Source organism: Arvicanthis niloticus, chromosome 6, assembly GCF_011762505.2.
Source record: "Arvicanthis niloticus isolate mArvNil1 chromosome 6, mArvNil1.pat.X, whole genome shotgun sequence".
NCBI lineage: Eukaryota > Metazoa > Chordata > Mammalia > Rodentia > Muridae > Arvicanthis > Arvicanthis niloticus.
This window is the reverse complement of record NC_047663.1, coordinates 58,735,686-58,763,624: the sequence shown is the minus strand read 5'-3', so window position 1 is coordinate 58,763,624 and position 27,939 is coordinate 58,735,686. Positions and strand designations below refer to the sequence as shown.

Sequence of the window (27,939 nt, the reverse complement as noted above, 5' to 3'; positions counted from 1 at the left end):
TCTGGGAAGTTTAGGTTGTGAAACCGTCAACTGTCATTAACCAATGAATGCATCATCATGCACAGCAGAGAGAACATACTTCTCTGCACTTGAAAGACTATAACTTACTGTCCTCATCTATCGGGAATTTACCAAAAATAGCTCTCTTGAATGACCATCTCTCGAACTCCAAGATCCCAAGCCAACCCAAATGTAGAGAGGCAGAAAATTCTCCCTCTTCATGAAGAGTTACAGGGGCCACCACAGTCACAAAGCCACGGATGAGTGTGTGAATCCGCTTCAAGATGTCCACATTATTTATGAGGCTCAAAGGCATTGGGTTTAGGTCAGCAGGACGTTTACTCCAACACGAAGCATAGCCAGCACTGCTACCTTTGTTTCTTGCCTGAGACCCAGCTCTGAACCATGTTGGCCCAATGGTGACAAAGGAAGAGAAGCAGACACAGTAAGGCAGGCCACTGGCAGGAGCTGCTCCCTTCCCTGCCAGGCACTTGATATTCATTAGCTTTCTTGATATGTCCACTCATGGTCTTGATGCAACTGAGCAGGCCTGGGCTTCAGGGTTTGAACATCTCCAGATTCCATCAACAATGAGTTTTTCTCCTTTCTATGGGAGAGTAGAAACAAAGAGGTGTCGTTTCTTTTGCGTGTGTGTCTGTATGTCTGTCTGTGCATGTGTGTCGCCGAGTGTGTGTTTGAAATATATATTTAAGGCTAGGGATGTATCTCAGTAGAAGAGTGTTTGGTTCAGCCCCTGCACCACAAAGTATTTTTTTCTTGAGATGACAAATATCATGTAGAATGCAATGATTTGAAGTATATGCACAGCATGGAATGGTTAAATGTCTCTAACAAATGCATCAAACTCATACCATAGAGAGAGCACTTAGCTTTGCATTTAAAAATACAATCTATTATCATTAGCTATTATGAACTTACCATGCAATAGATCTCTTGAACCTCCTCCTGTCTAACTCTATGTGTCCTTTGACCATAACCTCTGCCCCTTGCTCCCTAGAAACCACCCTAGTCACTATTCTGGTAGTCACTACTCTTTCTACTTTCTATGACATCAACTTTGTTAGATTCCATCCAAGTGAGATTATGTGTTTGTCTCTATGTGCCTGGCTTATTTCAATTAATATAATGCCCTCTACCTCCATGCACATTACAGCAAATAATAGCATTTCTTTCATTTTGTTTGTTGTATTCCACTGCATGTGTGTGTGTGTGTGTGTGTGTGTGCGCGCGCGCGTGTGCATGTGTGTGTGTCTATGAGTGTGTACATCTTTAATGGATTCTTACCTTAGTTTTATATTTTAGCTATTGTAGATAGTGTGATAATATACACAAGGCTACAGATGTCCAAGAGTAGTATTTTTTTCTCTCTTAACCATCTAGGGGTCCTACACAAGGGGAATAGATCCTAATTATGCCAACAAAGTCTCAATCCCAGTTCCCAAAATAGTAGACGATGGGAAGCGTTCACGGTCAAAAAATCAGAAGTGGAAACTGAGAACAAAGGTGGGTTTCAGTGTTGTCTGAGGTAAGTAGCTGAAGGGGTCATGTTCCCATTGGCCACTGAAGGCTGACACCCACAAGCAAAGATACAGGCTCTTGGGAGGCACCAATTCCTGAGAAGGCCAAAGTTTATCTGTATTATTACCCACATATAAGTCACTCTTCTACATAAGCCCCGATGCCATCATCTGCTGGATGAGTGGGATTCATTGGGCTGTCCTCTCAGTGGTCTGTGTCAATGGCAGTAAGTCATCCAGTGGAGATTTCAGAGGCTGGGAGCAGTGCCAGCCACGCCTCCCATTCCCTTGAATCCTAGGAGTTTATTCATCTCAAGGCTACTTGAGGCTGCTCTTTGGAATGGGAAGGGCACGGAAAGAGGGCTAAGGCTTGTCTAGAACTCCAGGATTCTCACCTCATTACCAGGTTCATTCTGCTGCTTGATAGAGGGGACAATCAGTCACCTATAGCTCCCCTCGCCAGTACCTAGGCAATAATGCAAAAGAACAAAGGGAAGGAATTTGGAGCATTGAGCACTTACTAGCTAGGCATTGTAGTTACCCCTAAGATCATTCCATGTCTGCTGCTCTCTATTGAAGTTCTGTTTATTCTAAAGTCTGTTCAGTTGGCACTAAAAAGATACTCAGTGAGGGGTGGTTTGACCCCTATGGGTTCCCATAGGAGTACAAATTATACCATAGAGTATAATTTAGAGATGACTTATCTCTTGTGTTCTTGTGTGTGTGTGTGTCCAGGCAGAAAACCCAGAGGGAGGGGGTGGTAACATGGCCCGTGAAGGATGGCGAGACTAGGGTTAACTGAGAGCCTGCTGCCCTCCCAAGGGTCAGGTAGCTATGCAGCTCCAGTTAATCATGCCACCGAAAACCATGGAATCTGACCATCCAGACCATTTGAATTTTCAGGAGAAGGTAAAAATCGGTGGTAGGTAAAATTTCTTGTATTGATAGGTGTGGTAGCACCTACCTGAACCTGAAATCTCAGCTGAGGCAGGAGTATTGCCTAGGCTACGCAGTGATTTCAAGGCCAGCTTGAGCTGGCTCGGACACAAACAAAACAAACAAAAACAACTTCTTGCTTAAAAAAAAAATTTGATAGCAACCAGTTAAAAGATTTTTTTTTGTATTTTCCCCCCACAAATAACATAAACTAGAAAAGGCATTTGTCAATCTTATTTACCTGCAAGTTTTCATTCCAGTTTCTTTCATCTACCCATTTTGTCAGTAAAGAAAGTGAGGCTCAGAAAACTCAAGGCCTTCCATGCAGTTTAGTGACAGAGGTACATTTTAAGCACACACACACACACACACACACACACACACACACACACACACATACAGAGAGAGAGAGAGAGAAAGAGAGAGAGAGAGAGAGAGAGAGAGAGAGAGAGAGAGAGAGAGAGAGAGAGAGAGAGAGAGCTTTTCTAAGTATGTTTCTCTTTTATGTGTGACAAGCTCCATGGGCACTGGAGACAAGGCAGGTCTTCAGAGCATCTCCATGTGGTTAAAGATTAAGAAGAGTGAACAAAGGGATGAAGGCATCTGAAGAAGAATTGATCAAAGGATCAACAAGGGATGTTCTTGGGCCTGTCTGATACAAACACAGTGTTTGTTGCAGGCTGCTCTTGGGACAGTCTCTTCCTTTCCTACCAGAAGAAAGTGTGACTAGTGAGACTCTTTCCAGATTTCTGAGGGCTTGGAAGAGGAATGGAAGTGTTTGGTTCAGTCATCTATACCAGAAATTTTCATGTCTGACAGGCTAAAGCCATTCAGAAATTGTGTGGTGAATGGCTGGAGGGAAGGAGGAAAGGGGGAAGAAGGGAAGATGAGAAGCAAAGAGAACCACTCCGTTGAGATTTGATAAAACTCATGTCCCCTCCTTAAGTCATCTCAGAAATGTCCCCTGTAAGGTGAAGAGAGCTCTGTGTGGGCCAGTGGTCTACTTTGTAAGTCATCTGCAAGGGCACTTAGGGCCATGTGTATCTGAGTACTGGACTCAAAGGCAATGAGTGTGGCACAATGTGTTCTGTGCTATCGGGTACCTGGAAAAATCCTGATTTAGTGCAATGGTTGGTCAAAGGCAGCTGTGATCTGGTGTATGACCATGCCCATGTGATCTTGTCCATGTGAGCATGTTCGTGTGAGCTTGCCTATGTGAACACTTCCAGGTGAGCATGTCCATGTGAGTTTGCGTGTGTGAGCATGTCCATATGAGCTTGCATGTGTGAGCATGTCCGTGTGAGCTTGCATATGTGAGCATGCCCGTGTGAGCTTGCCCGTGTGAGCTTGCCTGTGTGAGCTTGCCTGTGTGAGCTTGCCTGTGTGAGCTTGCCTATTGAGCATGCCCGTGTGAGCTTGCCCGTGTGAGCTTGCCTGTTTGAGTATGTCCATGTGAGTTTCCCCATGTGAACTCATTTTCAGGAAAGTTGTGCTCCAAGCAACACTTAGAATTTAGCCATGAAAGTGCATAGAGCCAAACTGTAGAAAATTCAGAGCTCAAACCTGAATTAGTACCTTCATCTCAGGGTTTTCTAGTGCACAGGTAACTTACGTGTCTGCTTATGGGCCTCTCCCCAACAATCCCAAACAGCAACTACATCCTTGAAGGGAAGAGACTGGGGATGGGGACAGTATATCTAGACTCTGGGTAAAGTCCACGACGATGCTGACGCCATTTTTTCTTCATTAGAACGATTACAACTTGTGGTCTGCTTACCAGAACCAGGAAACTCAGCTGGTCCAAATGGAGGAAAGGAATGTTTTCTGTGGCACCTACAACATCCGAATTATCTCCGACACGTAAGTATGTTGTGAGGAGTTGGGTCTTTTAGGACCTTAGAAGGCTCCTTAGGCTTCTCCAGAAGGCTTGAGAGGCACTGCCCCTCCCACAAGGCTCCAGGCGTAGTAAGAACCTGTTTGAACATCACATGTTTGATCTGCGCCCTCCTCTGCTGCCAGCCCCAACTTCATTAGTTTTGGATATTCTGATCAACAAACTTTTGACAGGTTACACGCATGAAATCTTTGGTTCTTTACAATTTCACTATTGTCTGATTCCAGCTTGAGAAGGAATACCTGCGGATAGGGAGAAAAGTCCTGTAATCCCAGTCAGTGTATAGAGAAATACAAGTCTCCTGTGTCTGTGTCACTGAGAGACAACCACTAATATTTGCCTTAGTTAGTGTTACGATTGCTGTGACAAAACATGATGTCCAAAAGCAACTTGGGAAGGAAAGGGTTTATTTAGCTTACATATGTTGAATCAGCATCCATTGAGAGATGCTAAGGCAGGAACTCAAACTGGACAGGAACCTGGAGGCAGATACTAATGCAGAGGCAATGGAGGAATTCTTCTTACTGGCTTGCTCCTCATGGCTTCCTCAGTCTGTTCTGTTACAGCAACCAGGACCACCAGTCCAGAGGTATCCCCACCCACAATGGACTGGGCCTTTTCATATCAATCACTAATTTAGAAAATGTCCTACAAGCTTGCCTACAGCACTGTCTCATGGAAGCAATTTCAATCGAGGTTCCCTCCTCTTAGATGACTCCAGCTTATGTCAACTTGACATAAACCTAGCCAGAACAACATTGAACTGTATGCTCCAGAATCATGTTTTTAAACATATAGCACATACTTGAAGGAAATGGGAATATATAATACATTTCTGTATCACAATACAGTAAAATGCTCTGTTTAAAATATGAAGATGTATTTATAACAATTGAACACACGATATCATCTAGATATGCCACAAAAGCCTTTATTTATTTTCGTGTATGTATGTATGTATGTATGTATGTATGTATGGGATAGAACATGGGGCCTCACACATGCTAGGTCTGTATGTACCTCCCACGCAGTTGTAACCCCCAGCCTTAAGAAAGTATTTTAATAGTTTTTTTCCTCCATATTTTTTGGCCTAGTTCCTTTCTCTTTATTCACAAGGTTTGTTGAGTTGCCTGTATTTTATTTTTGCTCAGCATGAGGATAGCTTGACAAATTGTGTGGGGACAGCTGCTCTTAACGTGTGTGTAGTGGGGTGTCACACTTTAGATGTGACATAAGGGATCAGGAGGTAAATACCAAGATTTTCTCCTGTTCAATGCGATTTCGCCTTCCTGTTTGCTGGAACATTGCCTCCCTACTCTGCGACTGTGGTGTAAGTAATAGCAGTGTTCTCTTTCACAATTAAAGATGGCTTTTTTCTGGACAAATTATTTGATCATGCTGTTCATATAATATCTAATTCTATAGTAGTTTTATGATTGGGAAATCAATTCATCTCACCTGGCAGTGGTGGACTGACTACAAAGCGCATTATGAGCAGGGGCGAGCCACAGTCTTCTTTATTGCCAGTGGTACTTGTTAGCACAGAACCCAGGGCCTAAGAATTGCTACTTGGATATTGGTTAAGGGGGGAAGACAGGAAGAAGTGGAAATGCAGTGCACACTAGACTTCCCAACCATATTCCTGTGAAGTTTTCTATGAGAAACAGACTTCCACGATCAATTAAGGTTGGCAACTTTTGTTCAGACTAATCTGACATTTGGGGGATCTAGCATGCATAAGCAATTTTTAAAAATATAAATTTACAGATGTGTTCAGGGTTTAATCCTCCTTGACACAGACTTCTGTAGAGTGAGGAAGGAATCATCAGGTCCTATTATCACTTGGCTTTGCCTTCTGAAAGGCACTGAATTTCTTATTACTCCACCACTGTAGATAAAAGTCAGGTACTATGTGGGCCCAGGAAGGATGCTAATTCTTTCCTATAATCTGTCCCCACCACCTTCTGAAACCCAGGTTTGACCAAAACAGAATCATCCACTATAATGGGGGAGATCTAATGGCAGTGTCATCCAATCGGAAGATCCACCTCCTGGACATCATGCAGGTCAAGGAGCTGCCCATCGAGTTCCGAGGCCATGCTGGCAGTGTCAGGGCTCTCTTCCTGTCCGAGGAGGACAACATTCTCCTGAGCGGGAGTTACGATCTGAGCATCAGGTGAGAGGTATAAGGTCATGATCATTGTCCTGTCTAGGGCCAGCCAAAACTAGGTAGCTTTTGGGAGAAGCAAGCATGGATTGCTTTGTCCATTTTATATTTATTTATTTGTAGGTTATCCTGAGTTACATTACTTCTAGAATATCTATAAAAGCAGGGTTCTTTTTGCAAGATACAGGATTTTGTTTACTGTTTAAAATAGATGTGTAAAGTTATCAGATGTTGGCATCGAAAATTAGAATATTTTTCTGTTTCTTAAAAAATATTCTTAAATAAACATGTAATTTATATATTTTAAAAAATAAATCCTCTCAAGAGAAATTAGTTCTTTATGGGTGGGAAATATAATATGGAAGCAAAATCATGTTTAAACTGGGTATATTCATATATTTTAGTTTTAGAGGTTTATTTAAAATTTTTTAAAAAATATGTATTTGTGCATGCCTGTGGGTGGGTATATGGCTGAGTGCAGTTACCCCTGGAGCATAACAGAGGATGTTGGATATTCTGGAGCTAGACCACTGTGAGCTGTCTGTATGGGTACAGGAGCCAATCTCGCGTTAATGGCTGAGCCATCCCCTCAGCCTGTCATATTAAAGAATGTAATAAATATTCCTGCACCCATTGCTCAGACTGGGAAAGAGCCCTTCCCTGGCCTCTGAGTGATCTCCTCCTCCTTTCTTTTTTCCAGACAGGTGGTGTTGCCCAAAGCTCCATACTGATCACTGCCTCGCATTTCTTTATAGATTTTTGCTTCTTGCTTATATATTTTCAAAAATATCAACTATTTGTTTATACCTCTGCTTCAAGTCAAAATAGATGGAACGGTACCTTGAAAACTAGCTCTATAGCCAAGGCTCACAGCAACCTTCCTGCCATAGCCTCCTGAATGCTGGATGCATTCACGCACCACATCTGGCTTTGTGGTGTCTTTGGAAAAGCCCTGTTTTATTTTATTTCTGCCTTTCACCTTTAGGTTCTCAGTCTACCTACAATTCTTCTTTGTTATGACAGCCTCTTGTTTTAAGAGGCTCTTCATTTGTGTCCCCAACACTCTCAGCGTCATTCGTGAAAATAAAGTCTCCCGCTGGTCTGCAAGGCTAGCTGTGCCCTAAGACTCACATCCCCACCTCCCATTCCTAGGCTCTCTGTTGTATTTCACGTTTCTGTGTGGCTGTCCTCGCTCAACAAGTGTTTCAATTACTTTGGTTTTTAAATCTGCATATGTGGTGGGGTAAGTCCTTTATCTCACTCTTCTGTGGCTATTCTCTGACTCTTGTTCGCTCTGGTTTATTTTTGGTTTTGAACATTAGGGAGCGGGAACTGAGCGGGAACTGAGCCGCCTGTACATGACGGTTCACACTGCACGGCCATTATCAGTCTGCACAAGGCTTCACTTCTGTTTATCTATCCATTAGTTTACTCTGTTTCATCTCTGCCTTCCTTCCCACTCCTTGGGGTACTACCTAACCTCTGCCCCAGTGCTGAGGATCCAACCTGGGACTTCACAAATGCAAGGTACTGAGCTCTAGCTACAGCCCCAAGCTAATCCCTCTTGATGTGTCTCCACCTTTCCTTTTTGGAGATAGAGTGTGTCACTGCCTGAAACTCACCTAGCAGGCTAGGCTGATTGGTTAGGAAGCCCCATGATCTATCTGCCCATTGCTCTCACTACAAGCACAGGTCGCCACGCTAGCTCTTTATTAATTATGTAGGTTATAGGGGGTCAAACTCAGGCCCTTGTCTTTCTTTCTTACTCAGTTATCTCCCAAGTGCCCTTCTTTTTTTCTGTTTAAAACTCTTGTTATAGCAGTCTAGTACACTCTCATTAAACCTCACAACTCCACCCCATTCAGAACGGCAGCATATCCTTATGCTTTCCAGTTGGTTAGAGATAAAGGAATGGTTTTGAGTTTTGTAGGTTGATATGTGGCCCATGGACTTTCTTACCTGTGACTAGTTCTAAAGTGAACCCTGTGCTGATTTACTTTTTCTATGAAGCTGATCTTACCAACTCCAACAGTGACAAGACTCTGTTGCCTGTTTAACTATCTAGCTATCTAAAGGAACCCTACACAGTAGGATCCTCCGGACCTTCAGAAAGTCTCTAAAACGTGCCTTCATTTCTGCAGGTACTGGGATGTGAAAACTGGGGCTTGTGTAAGAATCTTTTATGGCCACCAGGGGACAATCACTTGCCTGGATCTATATAAGGACAGGCTTGTATCTGGAGCAAAAGATGGACAGGTGAAAGGTGAGAAATTTGCCTTAGTTTTCTTTCTTCATCTCATTTTCCCTCCTTTTCCCTTCCTCTCCTTCTCTCTCCCTTCATTCCTCCTCCTCCACCTTAGACAGGGTTTCTTGATAAAGCCTGGGCTGCTTTGAATCCTGATCCTCCTGTCTCAGCCTCCTGGGTTCTAGGATTTCAAGCACATTCCACCTCACTCACTCATTTCTATAACTAGCCTTTATTCTGTTATTTGCACATCTATTCATGTATCTGTCAATCTGTCCATTTAACACCACCTGAGAATCACCTGCCTAGGGAATGTTACCACCCAAAGTGGGTGAGTTATTCCATTTAGTTGATGTAATTAAGATAAGCAAACATGTTCTGAGGCTCATCACCCATGTGATTCTTGATTTTGTCAAGTTAATAATTAGCAATACCATCACAATCACTGGGACAGTAAAGTAGCCACAATCAGAGCTACAAAGAGAAAAAGTAGGATTTGGACTGGCCTGCCTGGCTCTCAGTCATGTGCTCCTAACCATAAGCAACATTCAAAGGGAACATAGAAATAAGAGTAAATGAGGGAAAGCTTCATCAGCAGGACACTATTTGAGTGTGATCTTAAGGCAGGTAGTAGAAGATATTCCAAGCAGGATGAACAAGGATAGACAGTTGCACATGAATGGACAGGTAGATGGGGAAGACTGTACTGAGTACTTCCAGTTCTTTGGTGTGGCTGGACTGCTGTGTGTAGTGTTGAATATGGGTCTTCTAAGCTGGGACTGGTTATAGGGCACTTTTTGCATCTTGATGCAACACTGAGCCTTAAAGCCATAGGTGTGTTTTCAGTTTGGACCCGACATGGGCTAATGTATACTTGAGACAGTAAGTCAGATGTGAGTGGAGGAACATGGAAGAGGGTGACTATGTGGAGAGAGAGGAAAAATTTCTAGGACACCTCGCACCCTAGAAAACTGCTGCTGTATCTTCAGAATTCTTGAGAACAAGCAGCATGAGGGAACTCAGATGGAAATGGCTTCATATTCAACGGCTCAGGCCAAAGAGAGGCTTCCAGAGGGGAAATTGCTAGGACTTTCTCAACAACTGATATAAAAAGAAGGCTAGAAAAAGCAAGTAATAATGCCATTAAAAAAACCCCAAGCTTCCAGGCATATAAAAAACACAATTCATGGAAATAATAAAGACTGTAAAGGGAGAACAAAATAGGGAAAAACTGGAGGGGAGGTCGCAGGTTCAGTTTTAGACATGTTGAGTATGGCAGGCAGAGCAAAGATCGAGTGAAAGTATTTACACTTAATCCTTGGAACTGGTGACTAGATTATCTTATTATCTTGTGCTTGGCTGTGTTCCCCTAAAGATTCATGTGTTAGAAGCCTGGTCATCACTGTGGCAAGTGGAAGTGACATAGGGCCTGGTTGGGAAGTCTTTGGGCCAACCAGGGGCATTGCCCACAGAAAGGATTGTGGGACTCCTGGCAACCAGTTTGGCAATGTTCCTACATGCACACGCACATGCACACGCATACATGTTTCCACCATGAGGTGATACAGCTAAGCAGGCCCTCAACAGACCAGAACTGATGTTGGCACCATGCCCTGGAACCCTCAAGCCTTTGGGCTGAATAAAATTTCATCATAAATACACATAATAGGTGTTTTGATAAAGAAATAGCATATAGACACATGATAGGTATTTTGTTAAAGCAGTAGCATATAGTCACATGATAGGTGTTTTATTAAAGCAATGGCATACGGACACATGATAGGTGTTTTGTTAAAGCAATGGCTTATGAATTAATAAATCTTGGGAAGCAAAAAAGATTGTTTTTAGATATAGTTAAATTAGTATCTCCACCTCAGAATGTGGAGATTATTCTGGATTACTGATGGTGGGCCAATGTATTCATGTGGCTCCATAAAAAACAGAGAAGTGTTCTTGACTGTAATCCAATGGAGATGTGACTGTTGAAGAGGGTTGGAGAGGTGGAAAATTGCTGACATGGAAGGTGGTAGAACAGATCATGAACCAAGGGACAGGGTAGCTTCCAGAAGGCCATAGAGAAGGACAAAGAAATAGATTTCCCCCTATAGGGGAGCATCAGCCGTGGTATCGCATCTCACATCTATAAAGGACAATGCATTTATATTTCAGCTAGATTGTGGCACTCTGTTCTAGCAGCCTTCAAGAGCAAATACAACGAAGGAGAGATTTCTGAGGACTTTCATGTGAGAATTTCCCAGAAACAGATGCCCTGGCCAAGGGCTCTAGATAGGTGGATTTGATGGTTGCTAATTTTAGTTTCCTCTGTGTCCACAGGAGACTGATACCAGAAGCTCCTTTTCTGAATACCAGCCACATCTGAGGATGCACGTCCTCCTATGTGAAATAGCACAATACTTTTATTGAACGCCTATACATCTCCCTGTGTGCTTTAAACCACCTCTAGTTGATATATAATGCATAGTACAATGCAAATGCCATGTAAATAGCTGTGGTTCAACATTGTTTAGTACCAGTGACAAAAAGTCTATGCGTACATTCAAGTACACAGTGTCTAGTACAGATGCCATTTTGGCCACCACATACTTTGGTTTGTGGTTGGTTAAACCCGAGGACGTGAAATGTATGAATATGGTGGTGTGAACTCATAATGAAAGATGCAAGACCTAAGTGTAGGTGAAATTTCTTCAGGAAAGCAGGAGAAAGGAGAAGAGAATGCAGAGGCCTAGGGAGTCACTGCCTGCCAGGGATAGGCAGAGAGAAAGTACACAGGAAAGGGACCCAGAGGTGCTCAGACTCAGTGAAGGACGGAGTCACGCTCCTGACTGTCATATATATCCTTACCCATCCAAATGAACATCTTTGCAGCCATTGGTTTTTGCAAAAGCCATGGGGGGAAACTGTCTAAATGAGGGTTTGAGACAAAAGAGCAGCCGCAGCCTGGAAGCCATCCAAGAGTCTTGGTTTCCAAGGTCCCCAGTTGGGGAATTCTGACTAAGTACAGGGTAGGAGCTCAAGTCCCAGCATTATGACCCATGGTGCCATAGGGCTGGTAAGGAAAGCTCGTGCCTCCTCAGAACCTCACAGCAGGGTTGGGCCTGGGGAGAGGACAGTTAGACCCTTACCTCATGTATAAAATCTGAAGGGCACCAAAATAACTGAGTGACCAAGATACATGTTCGAGTCCAGCATTTTAAAAGGCCAAACCAAGGCTCTAAATCCACAATTAACAAAATACCATTTTGATCACTCTGTCCTGGGCTGTGGCCCCCTAGCCTGCCTGGCCTTTCAAGAGCTCTGCCATCTGCCTGGGCTGCCAAAATAGAATAGACTAGGACACCATTGAAGTAACAAAAAGTAATTTCATAGTTTTCAAGTTCTTTGAAGCAAAGCACTTTACCAACAAATCTTTAACCCTGCTCCCCGCCCCCATCTCTGAGACAGGGTTTCTCTGTGCAGCCCTGGCTATCCTAGAGAAAGTACTCTGTAATCCAGGCTGGCCTTGAACTCACAGTGATCTGCCTGCCTCCACTGCCTCCTGAGTGCTGGGATTAAAGGCATGCATCACCACTTCCTGGCTAACTTTTCTTTTTTTTATACCTGGTGATATTATAAATGGGACAAGATATACATGTGGAAAAACAAGGGAAAGAAAGCTCAGCTCACACCAATCCCAACGGAACAGAGACCCCAGACCCCTGGTTTCAGTTCCCAGCTCTCCCCTCAGTCCTTTTCTAACTTGAGGACTGAACTCTAGGCCCCAGTTTCCTCATCTTCTCAGTGGGGAGGAGAAACAGTGTTTGCCCAGCGATGACGAGGGCAGCCCAGGGCAGACACTGTTGTTCCTTGCTTAGTGTTGATGCTTTGCAAGTCTCAGCGCTGGACATCTTTCTCTTAGGTTACTTGTTCTGTCACCTCAGGACAAAGGTACTTTTAGGGGCTGGTGAAGTAGGACTTTTGGCTTCCATCCTAGAACTGTGGCCCCCACTTGAAACATCTTGTAGCTGTATTTGTTCACATATCCATCCCTTCTCAGGGGCTCTGTGTCACTGCTGTGAGCCTGGAGGAGTACCAGCCAGATGAAGGTTCTTGGGGAAGATTCACTAAGTGCTGTTTTATGATAAGAAGCAGAATTTCACTATAATCTTCTCCCCTCCCTCTCACCTCTCCTGTTGCCTCTCTCTGTCAGAATGGGACATAGGGACAGGGAAGTGCCTGAAGACATTCAAACACAAAGATCCCATCCTGGCTGCCAGGATCAGTGAGACCTACATTGTGAGCAGCTGTGAGCGAGGCATCGTCAAGGTGTGGCATGTTGTCACCGCTCAGCTGCAAAAGGTGAGTAGTCAGTGAGCTGGTACTGGGGCAAGAACATTGGGGATTGGTTCAAAGGACATGAAGGTCTGTTCTTCCATGTAACTCCCTAGACCATCCTCAGTCAAATGAGTTATATAGCCAGCAACCAGGGAAACCCAGAATCACCCAAGGAAGGGTCTCCAAAGACAGTCAGGGTTGGTCAGGATCACCCGGCCCCATCATGTTCCACACTATGAAACAGTAGGTAGATAAAGGCTGCATGCTGACTCTGTGCAGTCACAGCATATGAGCCCCAGGGTCTTCTAAGAGGAGCAAAAGCAGGTACCCTTCCGGTACCAACAGAGTGCTCTCCTAGAATATCCTGCCATGGCCCTAGCTGGTGGTCTGGAAAACAACACATTTTTTTTTTCAATAAAATATTTGTTCTTTTTCTAAGAACCAATTATTTTAGTAAAGCAAAAGAAAAAAAAAAGTGCTGGAAAGGCAATAGACATTGTCTTAGTCTATTCAGTATTTTGTTACTCTTAACAAAATACCCAAGACTATACTTTATAAAGAACAGAAACTTATTTGGCACATAGTCCAAGAGCACAGTGCAAGCATCCAGTAAAAGCCTTCGGGATGGGTCATGTCATGGTGGAGAGCATCAGATGATGAGACAGAGAAAACATGCCAGAGGCCACTGCTCTTAAGACAAAGTCTCTCCCAGGACAAGACACAAGTCCCTGGCCAGATCAATACATTACTGAGAGCACAGCATGACGATGCTATCATCTCTCAGAGGCTTATGAAGTTTGAACATTGACTTATGGATTTGAGGAATCAGTATCTAACACGTGGATTCTGTGGGGTGCATCCAAACCATAGCCTGTGTCCACAAACATGTCCTTGCTGGATTTGGACTCCTGGCTCTAGTAAGTACTAGTAAAATCTTGCTTGAGGTAGGACCACGGGACCACAGTGAAATGTGGGATTTTTTCCACACTGGTCTTGTTTGTGGTTGAGCCTCAGCTTCAGGCATTAGAATGCCTCTATATACCCTCTGAGTCATGGCAAAGAGCTGAGAATGACAGTGGACAAGAGTGACTTCAGACCTCTCTGTGTTCTAGGGAGATGGAGCTGACCCACCACAAGTACTTAACCTTAGTCATATTTCTCCCAAGTGTGGAAGAGCCATCTGCCAAGAGGGAGGCATGGGCTTCTCTGGCCTTCTTAGAGGAGAAGTTAAGTCAGATGAGGGACATGCTACATGAGGGGCAGTCATGGAAGAAGTGGGATATAGCTTTGGGGTTCTACTAAAGAAGCCTCCAACTCTGGCCAGCAGAGAAGTCACAGTCTAACTTGAGAGGGTCTGAAAGTACTGGCATCTTTTCTTGCAGACTCTCACTGGGCATGAAGGAGCTGTGAAGTGCCTGTTCTTTAACCAATGGCATCTCGTCTCTGGAGGTGCTGACGGTCTGGTCATGGCCTGGAGCATGGTGGGAAAGTACGAGCGGTGCCTGATGGCCTTCAAGCATCCTAAGTAGGTGCTGGGGAGAGGGGTGATAAATATGCAATCGTCAGTGGATCAGTCCCTCTGTGTGCTGCTGCCCTAGTGGGGTGGAGTGAGAGTAGGTCTCCCTGGGTAGCCCAGGTTGGCTTGGAACTTGTGATCTTGCTTCAGCCTACTGAGTGCTGAGATTAAAGAAAACATGTGACACACAGTAAACTCACATCTGTTAGCTATTTGGTGCCCTGGCAGATTGTCCCAAATAATGCCAACTCTAAACTTAGTACTCTTGGACTTGGTCTTTATGCCTGGGAAATGTGCTTACAGAACCTTAAAATGATCCACGTGTCAAGGCCTAAAAATAACAAAAGACATTTAAAAAGTTTATACTTCAAAGCTTACGGACTAGGTTCTGTTCCAGGCCTCCAAATGGATTTCAATTTTTGATTCCAGTCCAGATTTAGTGCTGATGGCTGCTCGGTGCCTATTAAGTATTCTGAAGTCATAGTTGGGCTTACTTGGAATGGCTATTGGGCCAATTAATGATTCTGCTGTGCCTATGGTTTTATAGACTACAGGGATAATGCTTCTTACCCACAGTGCATTAAAGTGCCAAGAAACAAAATGCTATATTACTTGATTAAAAGAGTCAGGGGATTCCTTAGGGGAATCTATCTGAGGATAGTCATTTAATAACCTAGGCTCTAGATTTCTCGACACTCCGTATACACCAGCCTTATGAGAGGCATGTGGTATAAGATATAAGATATGTGTATACATCCAGATGCTCTTTGTAGCACAGGATAACTACATTATTAGCTGGTGAATACTAGGAAATGCCTGTGCTCAGTGGATTTACCTAATCCCTGGGGAAGGAAATCAGAGTGGGGAAGCCTTTCAGTGTACCACCTAGACAATCAAGCTGTGACCTCAACAAGGCAGTCAACTTTATGATGTCCCCTGAAAAGTGTTAACTGTATGTTTTTAAATCTTTCTAAATAGCACCCAGCAAGACTTATCTCAGTCTCACAATTTGTCATCTCATTAATCCATGGGCCTTCTGTCTGCTAGAAGACAACTTCAGATACTACCACTCTCCATAGATGTCACCAGCAACATACGATTCAGATTTGGTATTTACAAACTTTAGAGTTACTCACTTCATTTTATGTGTGAGTGTTTTGCCGGCATTTTGGTTCCTGTAGGGGTCGAAAGAGGGTGCTGGATCTCCCGGAACTGGAGTCCCAGGTGTTTGTGAACCATCGTGTTTGTGCTGGGAACCATGTCCATGAAGGAGCAACGAGTGCTCTTAATCATTGAACCACCTCTCCAGCCTCATATTGGTCCTTGATACCTGGCAAGGATGCAGAAAGACCATAACTACCTGGAGGATGTGGCTAAGGCCTTGTTTGCAGGCTCCTCCACCCTTCTGTAATGGTGTGAGCTAGACATAAGCTGCTCAAAAAATAATTGATTGGCAGCAAACATTTATTTTATAGAGTGCTTTTCTGAAGGATTCTAGGGATTGAATTGGTAGTCATCTTTTGATAGGCAGGCAGTTGCTATCTGGAAGAGGACCTAGAGAAAGGAAACTCTTTAATTCAATGTTTTCAACTAAAATTGTGAGTTTTGATTATAGTGTGGGAGAAGGCTATGAGAGAAGAAATCTGAGCATGAAAAGTTGGGTTGACAGGTGGTGATTTTATACTCTGGATTTAAAAAAAAATAATCTTCAATGTCTTTTCCACAATACACACCATAATTAACTTTTTAAATAATTGAGACATAGCTTCCATGATATAAAACTCACTTCCTTAGTCTATAGCAGTTTATAGTATATTCACAATGTTGTAAATTACCTATAGAACTTTCCATCCATCAGCAGAAATGTTCCCTAGTTCCTTCCTTCTTTCTTGAACCTTCTCTCGTGTCCTACTTCTTTTTCAGTGCTAGGAATTGAACCTGGGGCCTCCCAGCCTAGGCAAGCAGCCCCAGCCACACCCAGAGCCGGTCCTCTCATATTTTCTCGGCCAGTTTTAGTAAAGACTTGCTGAGTGTTTATCAAGCTTTGTTGATCTCATCAAAGGATTAACTTTTTGTTCCATTGATTTGCTGTGTTTTTAAAATTAACTCAATTAACTTATGCTATAGATTTTATTATTTCTTGCCTTCTGCTGGATTTTGCGTCTTGTTTTCCTTCTAGCTGTAAGATAAAATGGTTGTCACTGATCAGAGAAATGTGCGTATCAGTGTGATCACATTTCCCCTGAGCATGCTTTAGCTGTTTTGTTTCTATGGTCGGGTCTTGTTATAAAGCCCTAAATGGGCAGCCTTGACCTGCTTCATCTCCTGAGTGCTGTATCTTCATTTTTATCTTGGATGTTTCCTAAGCTTGAGCTCTGGACATGTGTGAACATCAGATTCCTGGGAATACGCTCTTGGGGACTTCTCACTCCCCAACATTTTCCTGGATTTTTAGTTAGCATATCGTTTGCCCTACTGTGTTTCTAGGACCTCAGGTAGCAAGACCCCAATTATCTACCTGTGACCATTTCCAGGTAGCAGATCCAACACTGAAAGAGTTCTTAGGTAACAAAGATAAGCCTTTAAGACAGTCTTCTAAGAAGCCACTAGACAGCAAAAATAACTCATCATGATGGCAGCCTGTTCAGTTCTTTCTCCCACCAAGACTGTGGCTACTTTTCTCATGGCTTCATCTGTAGTGAAGAATGGACTAGGGTTAGTTAACATGGCAGAAAACATGGCATTCTTATCAACTCTAAGGCCATTTTCCTGTCTAAATGCTTCTAGGGATACCATAAGCCTTCTGTGGTTTTCCAGGATTTTGAAAAAAATAAATAAATTCTGACAGTCTTTTTAGTTTTTGTTGCTGTTACAGAAGGGTGGAGTTTTGTAGCTCCTGTCTCCGTCATCTCCTCTGATGTAATTTCTCCAAGTAAACTTCAGAAAGCAAGAGCAAAGCAGGAGACATCTACAGGCCAGAGAAAACCTAAAAGGGGTCTGAGCTAGTTTACGACCAGTAACCAACCACCACCTCTCAGGTACTGGACAAAGATAAAACAAACAAACAAACAAACAAACAAACAAAAAACCCAGTTAGTTTAATTGTAGCAAACATTACATGAGGTGGAAATTTGTATTCCTTTCCGTGGGGTGTAGGATATGTGTGTCAGGAGGAACCTGAGGAAAGGCTGGGAGGTCAAGGTGCTTCTTCAGTGGGGTATAAAGCAAGTATCTGGTGGTGTTAGGTTTCATAGGTTTCTGACTCTGAAGTCTATATTGTCACTATAGGCTATACTGGTATGGCTTGAACTATCAAATGTCATAGGAACCTGGGGAAGTATAGGCCCAGCTCAGCAAAGTCAAGAAAGACACAGTAAGGGAAAGCCTTTTGCACAGGGAATTTCTATCTTCTCAGTGTTGGATTACTGCACGGGGCAGACTAAGAGTTGCTTAAGGTATCAGAATGCTCAAACTTTGTTGGATGTTTAAATGTTTGAATAAAAGCTCAGCTTGATATCTTCCCCTACCACCTAAGGAGGTGTCCAAGGCACACTGGGCTCCTTGCTCTTTTTAGATATGCCGAGCGTGCACCTGCTTCCTGTGGTCGTTGCTGTTTCTTTTTTGATAGTTGTTAGGGTGTTGAACAGTCTTCATCTGGCCTGAGATCAACCAAAGTTAAGGCCAAATAGGGTAGATGCCATTCTCTTAGCATTTCTGACTATACTCTGAAAACACCTACTCAGAAAACACACACACACACACACACACACACACACACACACACACACACACACACATATTTAAGACCTGCTATAGGTTAGGGACCACGCTATGTGTTGAACATTCAATGGAAAAATACAACATGAGCTGTTCCTAAGAGGATCTGTCTGTGTAGGTGAAGTTTGTATATATATATATATATATGTATATGTATATGTATATGTATATGTATATGTATATGTATATGTATATATATGTATATATATGTATACATATATATACATATATATACATATACATATATATATACACACATATACATACATATATATATATGGTGGGAAGGAAACGGAGAGAAATCTGTTTCATTTTCTTCTCCTTCCCCTTCTCCTTCTCCTTCAACAAAGTGGCAGACGAATTAGATGAATGAGGCCATGGCTGGTGATTTTTGGTTACTTTAATGAGTTACCCAAACCTGGATGACTTGTAAAGACAAGAATCTTCTTTAGCTAACAGTTTTAGATGCTGGACAGTCTTGTCTGTCTAGCCTATGGTGAGAGCCTCACTGGTAGCATCTCAGCATAGTGGAGACTTAGAAAGGACTGATTGCACAAAGTGGCCCTGCTTTCTTACAATGTCTTCCTCAACTACTAACCGGAGATGTGTGTGAGGGCCGGGCCTCCAATGCTTTAATCAGCTTCTAGTAGGCCCCATCTCTTAAAAGTTTCTCTCAACGTTGGTACCCTGAAGACCAAGACTCTAACATATGAACCAATTGGGGACACACTCAACCCATAAACAAGCCATAGCAGATCTAGGTGGGTAGATCATGACTAACAGGCTTGCTTTGCATGTGACATCTAATAAGTTGATGTGATTAAATTAAACTTTTCAAGGCCATCAATAAAAAAAAAGGCATTGCAATGATCAGAACTGAATAAACCAACTTGAACCCTGTAATTGCAGAAAGACTGTTTTAGATGTTTCTATCTGAGGTTTTTCCCTGGCTCTCTTCTTGCCCACTGGCCAGCACAAAAAGACACAAGTCTTATGTTAAGGTATAATTTTCTTTAAGGATGTCCACTGTCAGAAGGAATGAAAGTCATTCATTAAAGAGGAAAAAGAGAATCTATAAATTTAAGATGTCTGTTCATATAAACATAACCCTTGAGTCAGGCAGGGGTGGCACATGCCTTTAATTCCCAGCACTCAGGAGGCAGAGGAAGGTGGATCTTTGTGAGTTTGAGGCCAGCCTGGTCTACAGAATGAGTTCCAGAACAGCTGAGGCTAAACAGAGAAACCCTGTCTCAAAAAAACAAAATGATGATGATGATGATGATGACGACCCTTAGCCTCCTACTATTCTTTCTTACATAACAAGACTGTTAATACAAGAAATGGTTCTAAAAGAATTTTTTTTTTTAGAAAAGAAAACCAATTCTCAGCATAAATAAGTAGATAAGAATCAAATTGCATGAAAAAATAAAATGGCCATCTGAGGTATTAAATGTTTCTCCCCAACTCCCTCTTAAAAGCACCATTGTCCTCTGCGGCCTGCGATTAGATTGTGAATAACTACAGAATGAGAATGGTATGTCTCAGGGATGGTACATGATTTAAATCTAGAATTATAAAAGCTGGAAACACTACCTCAAGGTCCGGAATGGCTCCTACTTCCCAACCCCATTCCAATGCTCCAAACTGTTTGCACAAGGCAGGTGTTGTCTGCTGTTCTCTTCCCTTCCAGGGAGGTGCTGCAGGTGTCTCTCCTCTACCTCCGGGTCATCAGTGCCTGTGGAGACGGCAAGATCCGAATTTACAATTTCCTCAATGGGAATTGTCTGAAGGTGATAAAAGTTGATGCCAGAGGTGACCCTGTGCTATCCTTCTTTTATCAGGGCAACAGGTGGGTGGTAGGTAGATGCGGAGGGCAGAGGCATGAGTAATTCTATGTGACCTTTTTTCTTTCTCCTCTGGGACTCTGGATTTATTGGCAGAACACAGCAGGCTGTGCTTCCTAACAGCTTGGCTGAGGGAAGTAGTCTCTTGTGGGACTAACTGGCCTTTGCCCCAGACTTAGTGACCAGGGCCCATGCAGAGCTGTGTTTACTCTTAAGTGTGTCACAATGCCCAGCTTGAATGATTTCCTTTAAGTCTGAGTAAAAAGAAACCTGATGAGACAACTTAATAGAACCTGTTCCTTCAAAGGCCAATTCAGCATCTCCAGCCCAAATGAGTCACTGTTCCAGAGTTTACATTGTAAGTTAAAGTCTTAAATTTACAGCACTTAGGGAGGAAACACACACACACACACACACACACACACACACACACACACACAGAGAGAGAGAGAGAGAGAGAGAGAGAGAGAGAGAGAGAGAGAGAGAGAGAGTATTTCAGTTTCTTCTTATAGTTCTAGGAAATCTAGACACACAGAGGAAAGCAGTTTGTTTTGTACAAATGAAAAAAAAAATCAAATTGAAAGAAATGACTGGGGGATGGGAGCTACCCGAGTTCCAAACCTGGGATGTGAGAGCAAAGAGTCAGAGGTAATACAAATCACCATGCTTTATAACTGTCTCAACTATATCCAGAGACTCTGGAGGATGCTGTGAAGTCAGATGGAGCTTTGTGTGGAAGCTCAGCAATGGAGAGGAGGCTTCCTCATTGAGAGTAGGTTTATTATTATTATTATTTCAAGGGTAAAAATAGAAACACTGAGTCTAGATACTGAGCTCAAAAAGAAGAGTGAATTTCCTGACATCTGTGTGTGAAGTGCCTAAGTGTCTGTCTTGGGCATCCTAGGTACTTGGATTAAGTACTCCCGAACTGGAAATCCACTGAAGAGGTATTCCAACCTGAGCAGTGGAGCAATCAGAACACACACTTCCCTTTCATGATTAATTCACAAAGAAAAGAGTTACAAAACTCCCCACTCCCTGCCTGATGCTCCACTTTCTCCTGGCAACACCCTGAATTAGCCCATTCTGGTGGTCACTGCCTGGCCACAGCTCCCTCAGCCTAGGGACTGGATAAGACCCGACTGCCATGTATGCTCTGGTGGTCTCCATGTTTCTGTGGGCGCTTTCTCATTTTGGTTCCAGGATGGTGGCCCACACGGACAGCAGCATTCTCGTGTTCCAGTTTGAGAATGTCAAGTGGCAGTACAGCTCGGACAAAAACAAAGCAAAGAAGAGTAAGGACAAAGAGGAGGAAAAGGAAGAGGCCAGCCTTGGGGATGTGCATTCCAAGTCTAGCATTCAGGGGCACATCCTGAAAGACTCTGCATCCAGTAAACAGGAGTTCTCAAAGCCCCGGGTTCACCTGAAACAAACCAGGAACCTATCTTCAGGTAAAGCAGCAAAATCAGTGTGATTCCAGGAAATGCCAGGGGGATAAATGGGGCGCATGCGTGTGTGTGTGTGTGTGTGTGTGTGTGTGTGTGTGTGTGTGTGTGTGTGTTGAAGGGGAGAGATGGGAAGGATTATTATGGACAATTAATTAAGTTATTACTTATTATATCCCCAAGAGACAGACCCAAAGTTACTATACACAGAAAAAATGTTTTATACAGAATGTGTTATCCTTAGACTTCTGAGAGAGAAAATGATAATTATAAGGCAAGTGTATGTGGCTGTATAGGTGAGGTACATATACTGTTTGTGCTATTTATGATATCTAAAGAGCAAATCATGTGGGTTATGATATGTAAAGCCAGTGTTAAGTGTTGTAGAGTGTGGACGGTATGGTGCGGTGGGAGGGGCTGCCTCAGCAGGTCCATGTTGAGGTATCCCTTGCCCCACGGAGTACCAGCCATACGATGGGTCTGGTATAGAATAGAGTTGATTTGGGGGCATGAGATGGGGGGGGTGTTGAGAAAGGAATAGAGGCAGAGAAAGAAAGGGGAGAAGGTGAGAAAGAGAGAGACAGAGACAGAGAAAAGAGGCCACCAGGAAACACATAAAGAGAATGGGGGAAGGGGAGAGAGGGAGAAAGAAGTCAAAGAGAAAGAAAAGGGTCAGAGAGCAAAGAGTCAGAGCAAAGAGAGGCCAAACTCCTTTTTATAGCAAGCCAGGCCTAGCTGGCTGTTGCTAGGTAACTGCTGGGTGAATCCTAGAAGGAATGCTGACATGCTAACATTCCTCCATTTTGGTTTAATTAAAAAAAATGAGAAACTAGAAAGAGGACATGGAGAAGGAGGATCTTTAGCTGCTTCCTGCTGACTTTGGGATGATGTGTGTCTCTGGAAAACCTAAGAAAATGGGGATGTTGGTCCAGTCTTAGGAGAGTTGGCTGTTTCATTGCTGTCCAAGGTCTGTAGGACCATCTGCAGGTAGGAAGGTGCAGGCCCAATAGAAGCATCGGTGAGAGTAGACTGGAACATCTGTGGGTTGCTTCTCTGGAGCTGTCCTGGATGTAGATTTTGAGGAAATGCCTGGACTTGGCAAGATCCTGAAACATATATACATATTAGAGGCAGGAAATACAATTAAGTAGATTTGGGGGAAAAAAAGTTTTCTTAGTCATGCATTTGAAACCCTTAGGTCTTGGTGGTTGGGGTGAGGAGAGTCCCTAAACCAGGGAACAAGGGAGAATCCCACTCTCTGGAATAGGCAACAGGTAGAAACTTAAGAACTTGGGAGTCTCTGTCATAGTAAGCTTAAACATTTAATGTTATATCTGGATCAAGGAAGAAAGAGGTTTATAGTGAAGGTAGGAAAAAGGCTGTGCATAAGAAACCTTCCATTTTCTAGACAAGAAATCCTCTGTTGGCAAGAGGTTTTTCAAAAGTGCCTAAGTGGTCATTTAGAGTTATTATCTAGTGGGTATTGGGGCCAAATATAGTATGTGATTTTTTGGAAGTCTTTAAGACCAGGAGGTGTTCCAGTAGAGAGCCGGGAAGTAGTGGTGAAGACATACCCATTGAGTGAGAAGGAAGGGTCTGGAGAATAAATATAATAACTTGGTGAGCGAGCAGCCAGGCTAGATTACCAGGTCAACATGCGGCAAATTAGGGGTTGAGCTGTGGGAGAACCATTTACCTAGGCCTAGGATTTTCAAGCAGCAAGATGGTGGGGGGAGAAAGTGTCTTGAGGAGGGAGATCTCACCCAAGAGGTCCTAAGATGAGGAGTTAGTGAGAAGGGCCAGTCATGAAGACTGTGAATACTTCTGTCTGTAAGGACACCAAAGGGTGGCTACAAACTCAACAGCCCTCCCTTGGGACCTGTGGCCATTTATACTGACCAGTGGGGTAGCTTACCAATTCATGGGTGTTTGGATGGAGAAGTCTAGTGGTCTGATGGCTAGAAAGTTCATGCAGTGGTGAATCTGTGGGTTTGTAAATCCGAGTCACAGCACCAAATGATATGTTTTGCAAAGTCAATGAAACATTTTGTAGAGTGCTACCGCACCTTGCTACTGCACATGGTGCAGTGGAAGGGGGTGCCTCAGTCAGCCCATGTTGAGACATCCCTTCCTGCACTGAGGTACCAGCCATATGACGTCTAGTATAGAATAGAGTTTATTTGGGGACATGGGAAGGGGGGTTGAGAAGGGAGTAGAGGTAGAGAAAGAGAAGGAATGGGAGAGAGAGAGAGAGAGAGAGAGAGAGAGAGAGAGAGAGAGAGAGAGAGACCAGCCAGGAAAGTGTGGACAGTGGGGGAAGCAGAAGAGGATAAAGGAAGAAAGGGGTCAGAGAGAAAAGGGTCAGAGAGTGAAAAGTGAAGAGAGGCCAAACAGTCCTTTTCATAGCAAGCCAGGCCTAGCTGGCTGTTGCTAGGTATCTGTTGGGTGGAGCCTAGAAGGAATGCTGACATGCTAACAGGTTAAACTAGCAAGACTCTTTCCTTCTAACTGTCTCTGTGGCATGAAGTTGGACCCAGGATCTACAGAGAATACCAACAGGTCACCTACAAGCTTATCACACTGCAAGTGACCAGCTAATTTTGGAGAAACTGAGAGTTTCATATAATGCTTAAAGCTTGAAATTCTGTGGGAAGGGTCTGTGGAAGCGGAGATGTGATGGCATCCAGACCTCAGAGCCTAGTTACTACTAGTATCAGCAGCAAGAATCATACAGTGGTCAACTGAGTAAAAACCAGTTCAATTATTGCTGTATCCGCACTTCTCAGCTCTAATCAAATTATGTAATGATTGTGGTCTCTTCCTCAGTCTTAATCTAATCACGTTCATAGACACATTTGAACAAGGAAAAGCAAACGCACCACACAGGGATGGCAGGAAGGAGATGTTAGCAGGCGTGGATGATGGTGTAGAAAATCTGGAAGCAAAATTGGAAGCTGAAGACAAGATGAACGATGATACTTTTACTTTTGAATAAGAGCTACAACTTCACACCCCTTCCAGTCTTTCTGTTATTTTTCAGCCCAAACTGCTGCTTCTTTGGGCGTGGTACGGTTATTCTTCCTCCTTAGAAGAATCAGCTTCTTGTCTCATTACTAACTCATGGCCATGGAGTGAAAGTCTTTAGAAGTGTCTCACCTGTTTTTTGTCTTTGGTTCCAAACCTGTTTGTTTTCTCTTGTTCTGCATCTACTGGATTAATGGCTCAGCAGAAGAAAGAAGAGGTCAGGCTGGTTGGAGAGGATTTCTTGAGAGAGGAGAGAAATCGGTGTGTGTGTGTGTGTGTGTGTGTGTGTGTGTGTGTGTGTGCGCGCGCGCGCGTGCGTGCGCGCTCGCGTGTGTATGTGCATGTATGGTGATTGTATATGTATGTGTATGTATGGTGAGTGTATGTGTGTGAGTGCGATAAGTGTGTATGTATGTGTATGCATGTATATGAGTGTGTGTGTGGTGTGTCTGTGTGTGTTGTGTGTCGTGTGGATGTATGTGTGCTGAGTGTATATGTGGTGTGAGTGTGTGAATGTGTGGTGTGTGTATGATATGTGAGTGTGTGAGTGAGTGTGGTGTATGAGTGGCGTGCGTTTGTGTGTGTGGTGAGTCTGAGCGTGTGTGGTGTATGTGTGTGTGATGTATGTGTGTGAGTGTGTATGTATAGCTGTACCTGGAGAGTGAGATTCTAGGAATAAAACTGCCGAGCTAAAGGAAAAAATACATTTAAAACTAAAGGATTATTGTCATGGTTGAACATAAAAAAACCCCACAGAATCAATTCATACTCCCATTAATGTCATGAGTGTCAGCAGGCACGACAGCTCTGGGGATGGCCGAGTTCCTCATGTCGCTTACACGATGAGTGAAAATGGTATTTGATTTCCTTCAAGTTGATCATTAACAAATAAAATGTCCATCAGAGTGGATCATGGGGAACAGTTAAACCCAACCCACCACTACCGATATCACACAATGACCAAGATTTACACCATGAAGATCCATATGAATATTCACTTGAGATCTAAGACATTTTATCATACAGAAACTCCAAGAAACACCAAACAACAACAAAAATCCCCAGAACAATGAAAAAGAAAAATGAATCCCAATGAATCCCATGGTTTTTTTTTTTTTTTTTTTTTTTTTTTTTTTTTTTTTTTTTTTTTTTTTTTTTTTTTTTTTTTTGAGTTTGGAAGTAGAGGGGGAGATTCTGACAACCTATCCCAGTTCTATGTGTTTTTCTAAAACACTGTTCAATTAGCAAAGTAAAGATTGGGGAACGTTTGGAGTTTTACTCCTTCCTCTGTCCCTTTTGTGACACTACCTAGTGGCCGAGGATAACTATTTGGTGTGGGTTCAGATTGTTGTTATGTTCCAGACCAGGCCAACTGGTTTCTCTCTGTCTTCACTGAGTTATTTTTTTTTTTTTTTAAAAAAAACAAGGGCCTTGTTTTGCATTTCTGTGAGGTACCAGAGAGACTGGAAAAAAAAAAAAAACCCTGCAAAATGTGAGTGATATAAGAAATCAGTTTACCAAGAAGACACCTTTGTTAACTTACTGGTCTCAGGTACCTTGACTAGGAAGTGGTATATAGGAAGGATTCTGGTGAATGGTTCAGATTTAGTACTATTTTGTAAAACGTTTTGGGGGACTCTTCTTTAGGAATCTAATATGAGCCATGCTTCGATAGTTTGCATTAGGCAAGAGTGACTTTCTTAGAATGGGGGCCTGATTCCGGGAAACATAAGCAAAGCTGGTTAATCAAATGAGAATTGATCTTTGCAGTACCATTGTTGTTGACAATGTAGGTATGCTGTAAATATGCAAGACATGTTTTATGTGAGTCATGAATGAGGTGCAAGAGTCATCCTCACAGGGACATCTGAACATGCATGGGACACTGCAATTACATAGGCTTCCTTCAACTATGACACTCTTAACAATTAGTACAGTCATTAAGAACAAGCCCTTTCTGTTGTTGTCTTCTCTGCTTTCATCCAGGATGTCTGGCAGCATTCCTTTTGGGCAACAAGACCTTAGTATATCTCGCAGTTAGGATGGCTTTAGCTTTTATGTATAGGTGGTCCCTCCTCTCCACAGAATGCTAACATGCTTTTGTTTTGTCTTTGAATGAACAGATGATATGGAAAATTCTGTAGGCGAAGTCAGTCATCCATTGCAAAAGTTCTGGAAAGTTCCTTTGACACCTGACCGATTCCTTCTGACTATCAATGCCTTGCAACAAGCCCACAATTCCGAAGAGCTTGCCTATCCCCATAGGCCCAGAACTCAAGTCATTGACGCCTGGGGGCCTTCAATTTCATATCCGAGGAAAGTCCTAAGTCTCAAAGGAAAATCAGTTCAACACGCAGTTGATCAGCTGCGATCCAGCAATTTTCCTACAGATGTGAAACAAACCAATATTCCCCTTGAAATCCAGAAACTTCAGCCCAACTTGAAAAAGTCCTTGCACAGCCCCAGAGTCCAGGCCACTGTACCCCAGCCCAATCTTATCCGTCCCAAGGTCTCTGACGGCTTAAGGGCTGACGAGTTGACCAGTTCAATTGACGGGGCAACACGCCGTGCGGTCCCCCTGACCAGCATGCAGGTCATTAAACCAAACCGAATGCTCGCTCCTCGAGGTGGCACAACCACCCTGTCTCTCAAGAAAGAACGGCCTCGTTTCTACACAACCCTTGATCCTCTTAGAATGAACACTGGGTTCATGCTGTTGACTGTGAAGGAGGAAAAAGAATTCGCAGAAGCCAAGATGAAGGAATACCAAGCCAGTGTATCCACTAAAGAGGTCGACCCAGGAAAAGCCAGCAAAGCTGCATGGATTCGTAAGATCAAAGGTCTGCCTATTGATAATTTCATGAAGGAAGGGAAAACAGCAGCCCCTGAACTTGGACAAAATGTGTTTATCTAAACCAGGCTTGGGAAATTACAGCAGCAATTACAGCAAACAGAAAACCAAGTGAGTGTTGGTGTCTAGACCTTTCTTCTTTGACATTGCTTTGGCAATTCATGTGAACCTTTCTATGGATCAAAGAGTGGGACAGGGAGGGGGTGCTGCCTGCATTCTACTTAGTGAGGTGTAGGCAAGGTCACTGATGGGTGTCTGTGTGAAGAGGTGGCCATTGGCAGTTAGAGGCCACCCATCACTACCAACTTAGGGTTATTGTTGCTTCCAGAAACTCTTGAACAGTGGCTATCAGGATACTATATAAAAATTT

General features: G+C 43.2%; 1 protein-coding gene across 2 annotated transcripts in view; it reads left to right on the top strand.

The window, feature by feature from the left end:
- Fbxw10b (F-box and WD repeat domain containing 10B) overlaps positions 1–27,684 on the top strand; it is a 34,497-nt gene extending 6,813 nt beyond the window's left edge. Inside the window, exons 5-13 of one of the 2 annotated variants that reach the window (XR_013111270.1) lie at positions 1,402–1,524; positions 4,225–4,334; positions 6,344–6,544; positions 8,677–8,798; positions 12,988–13,136; positions 14,495–14,637; positions 20,096–20,195; positions 21,453–21,700; positions 26,842–27,684. Coding sequence is in view for 1 of the 2 variants with exons in the window: in XM_034507036.2 (XP_034362927.1) it covers positions 1,402–1,524; positions 4,225–4,334; positions 6,344–6,544; positions 8,677–8,798; positions 12,988–13,136; positions 14,495–14,637; positions 20,096–20,254; positions 21,453–21,700; positions 26,842–27,632 (2,046 nt within the window). In the remaining variant the exon portion in view is untranslated. Of the gene's footprint in view, positions 1–1,401; positions 1,525–4,224; positions 4,335–6,343; positions 6,545–8,676; positions 8,799–12,987; positions 13,137–14,494; positions 14,638–20,095; positions 20,255–21,452; positions 21,701–26,841 lie in introns of both variants that reach the window. The other variant, XM_034507036.2, reaches the window with a different exon arrangement.
- Positions 27,685–27,939: the final 255 nt, after the last annotated feature.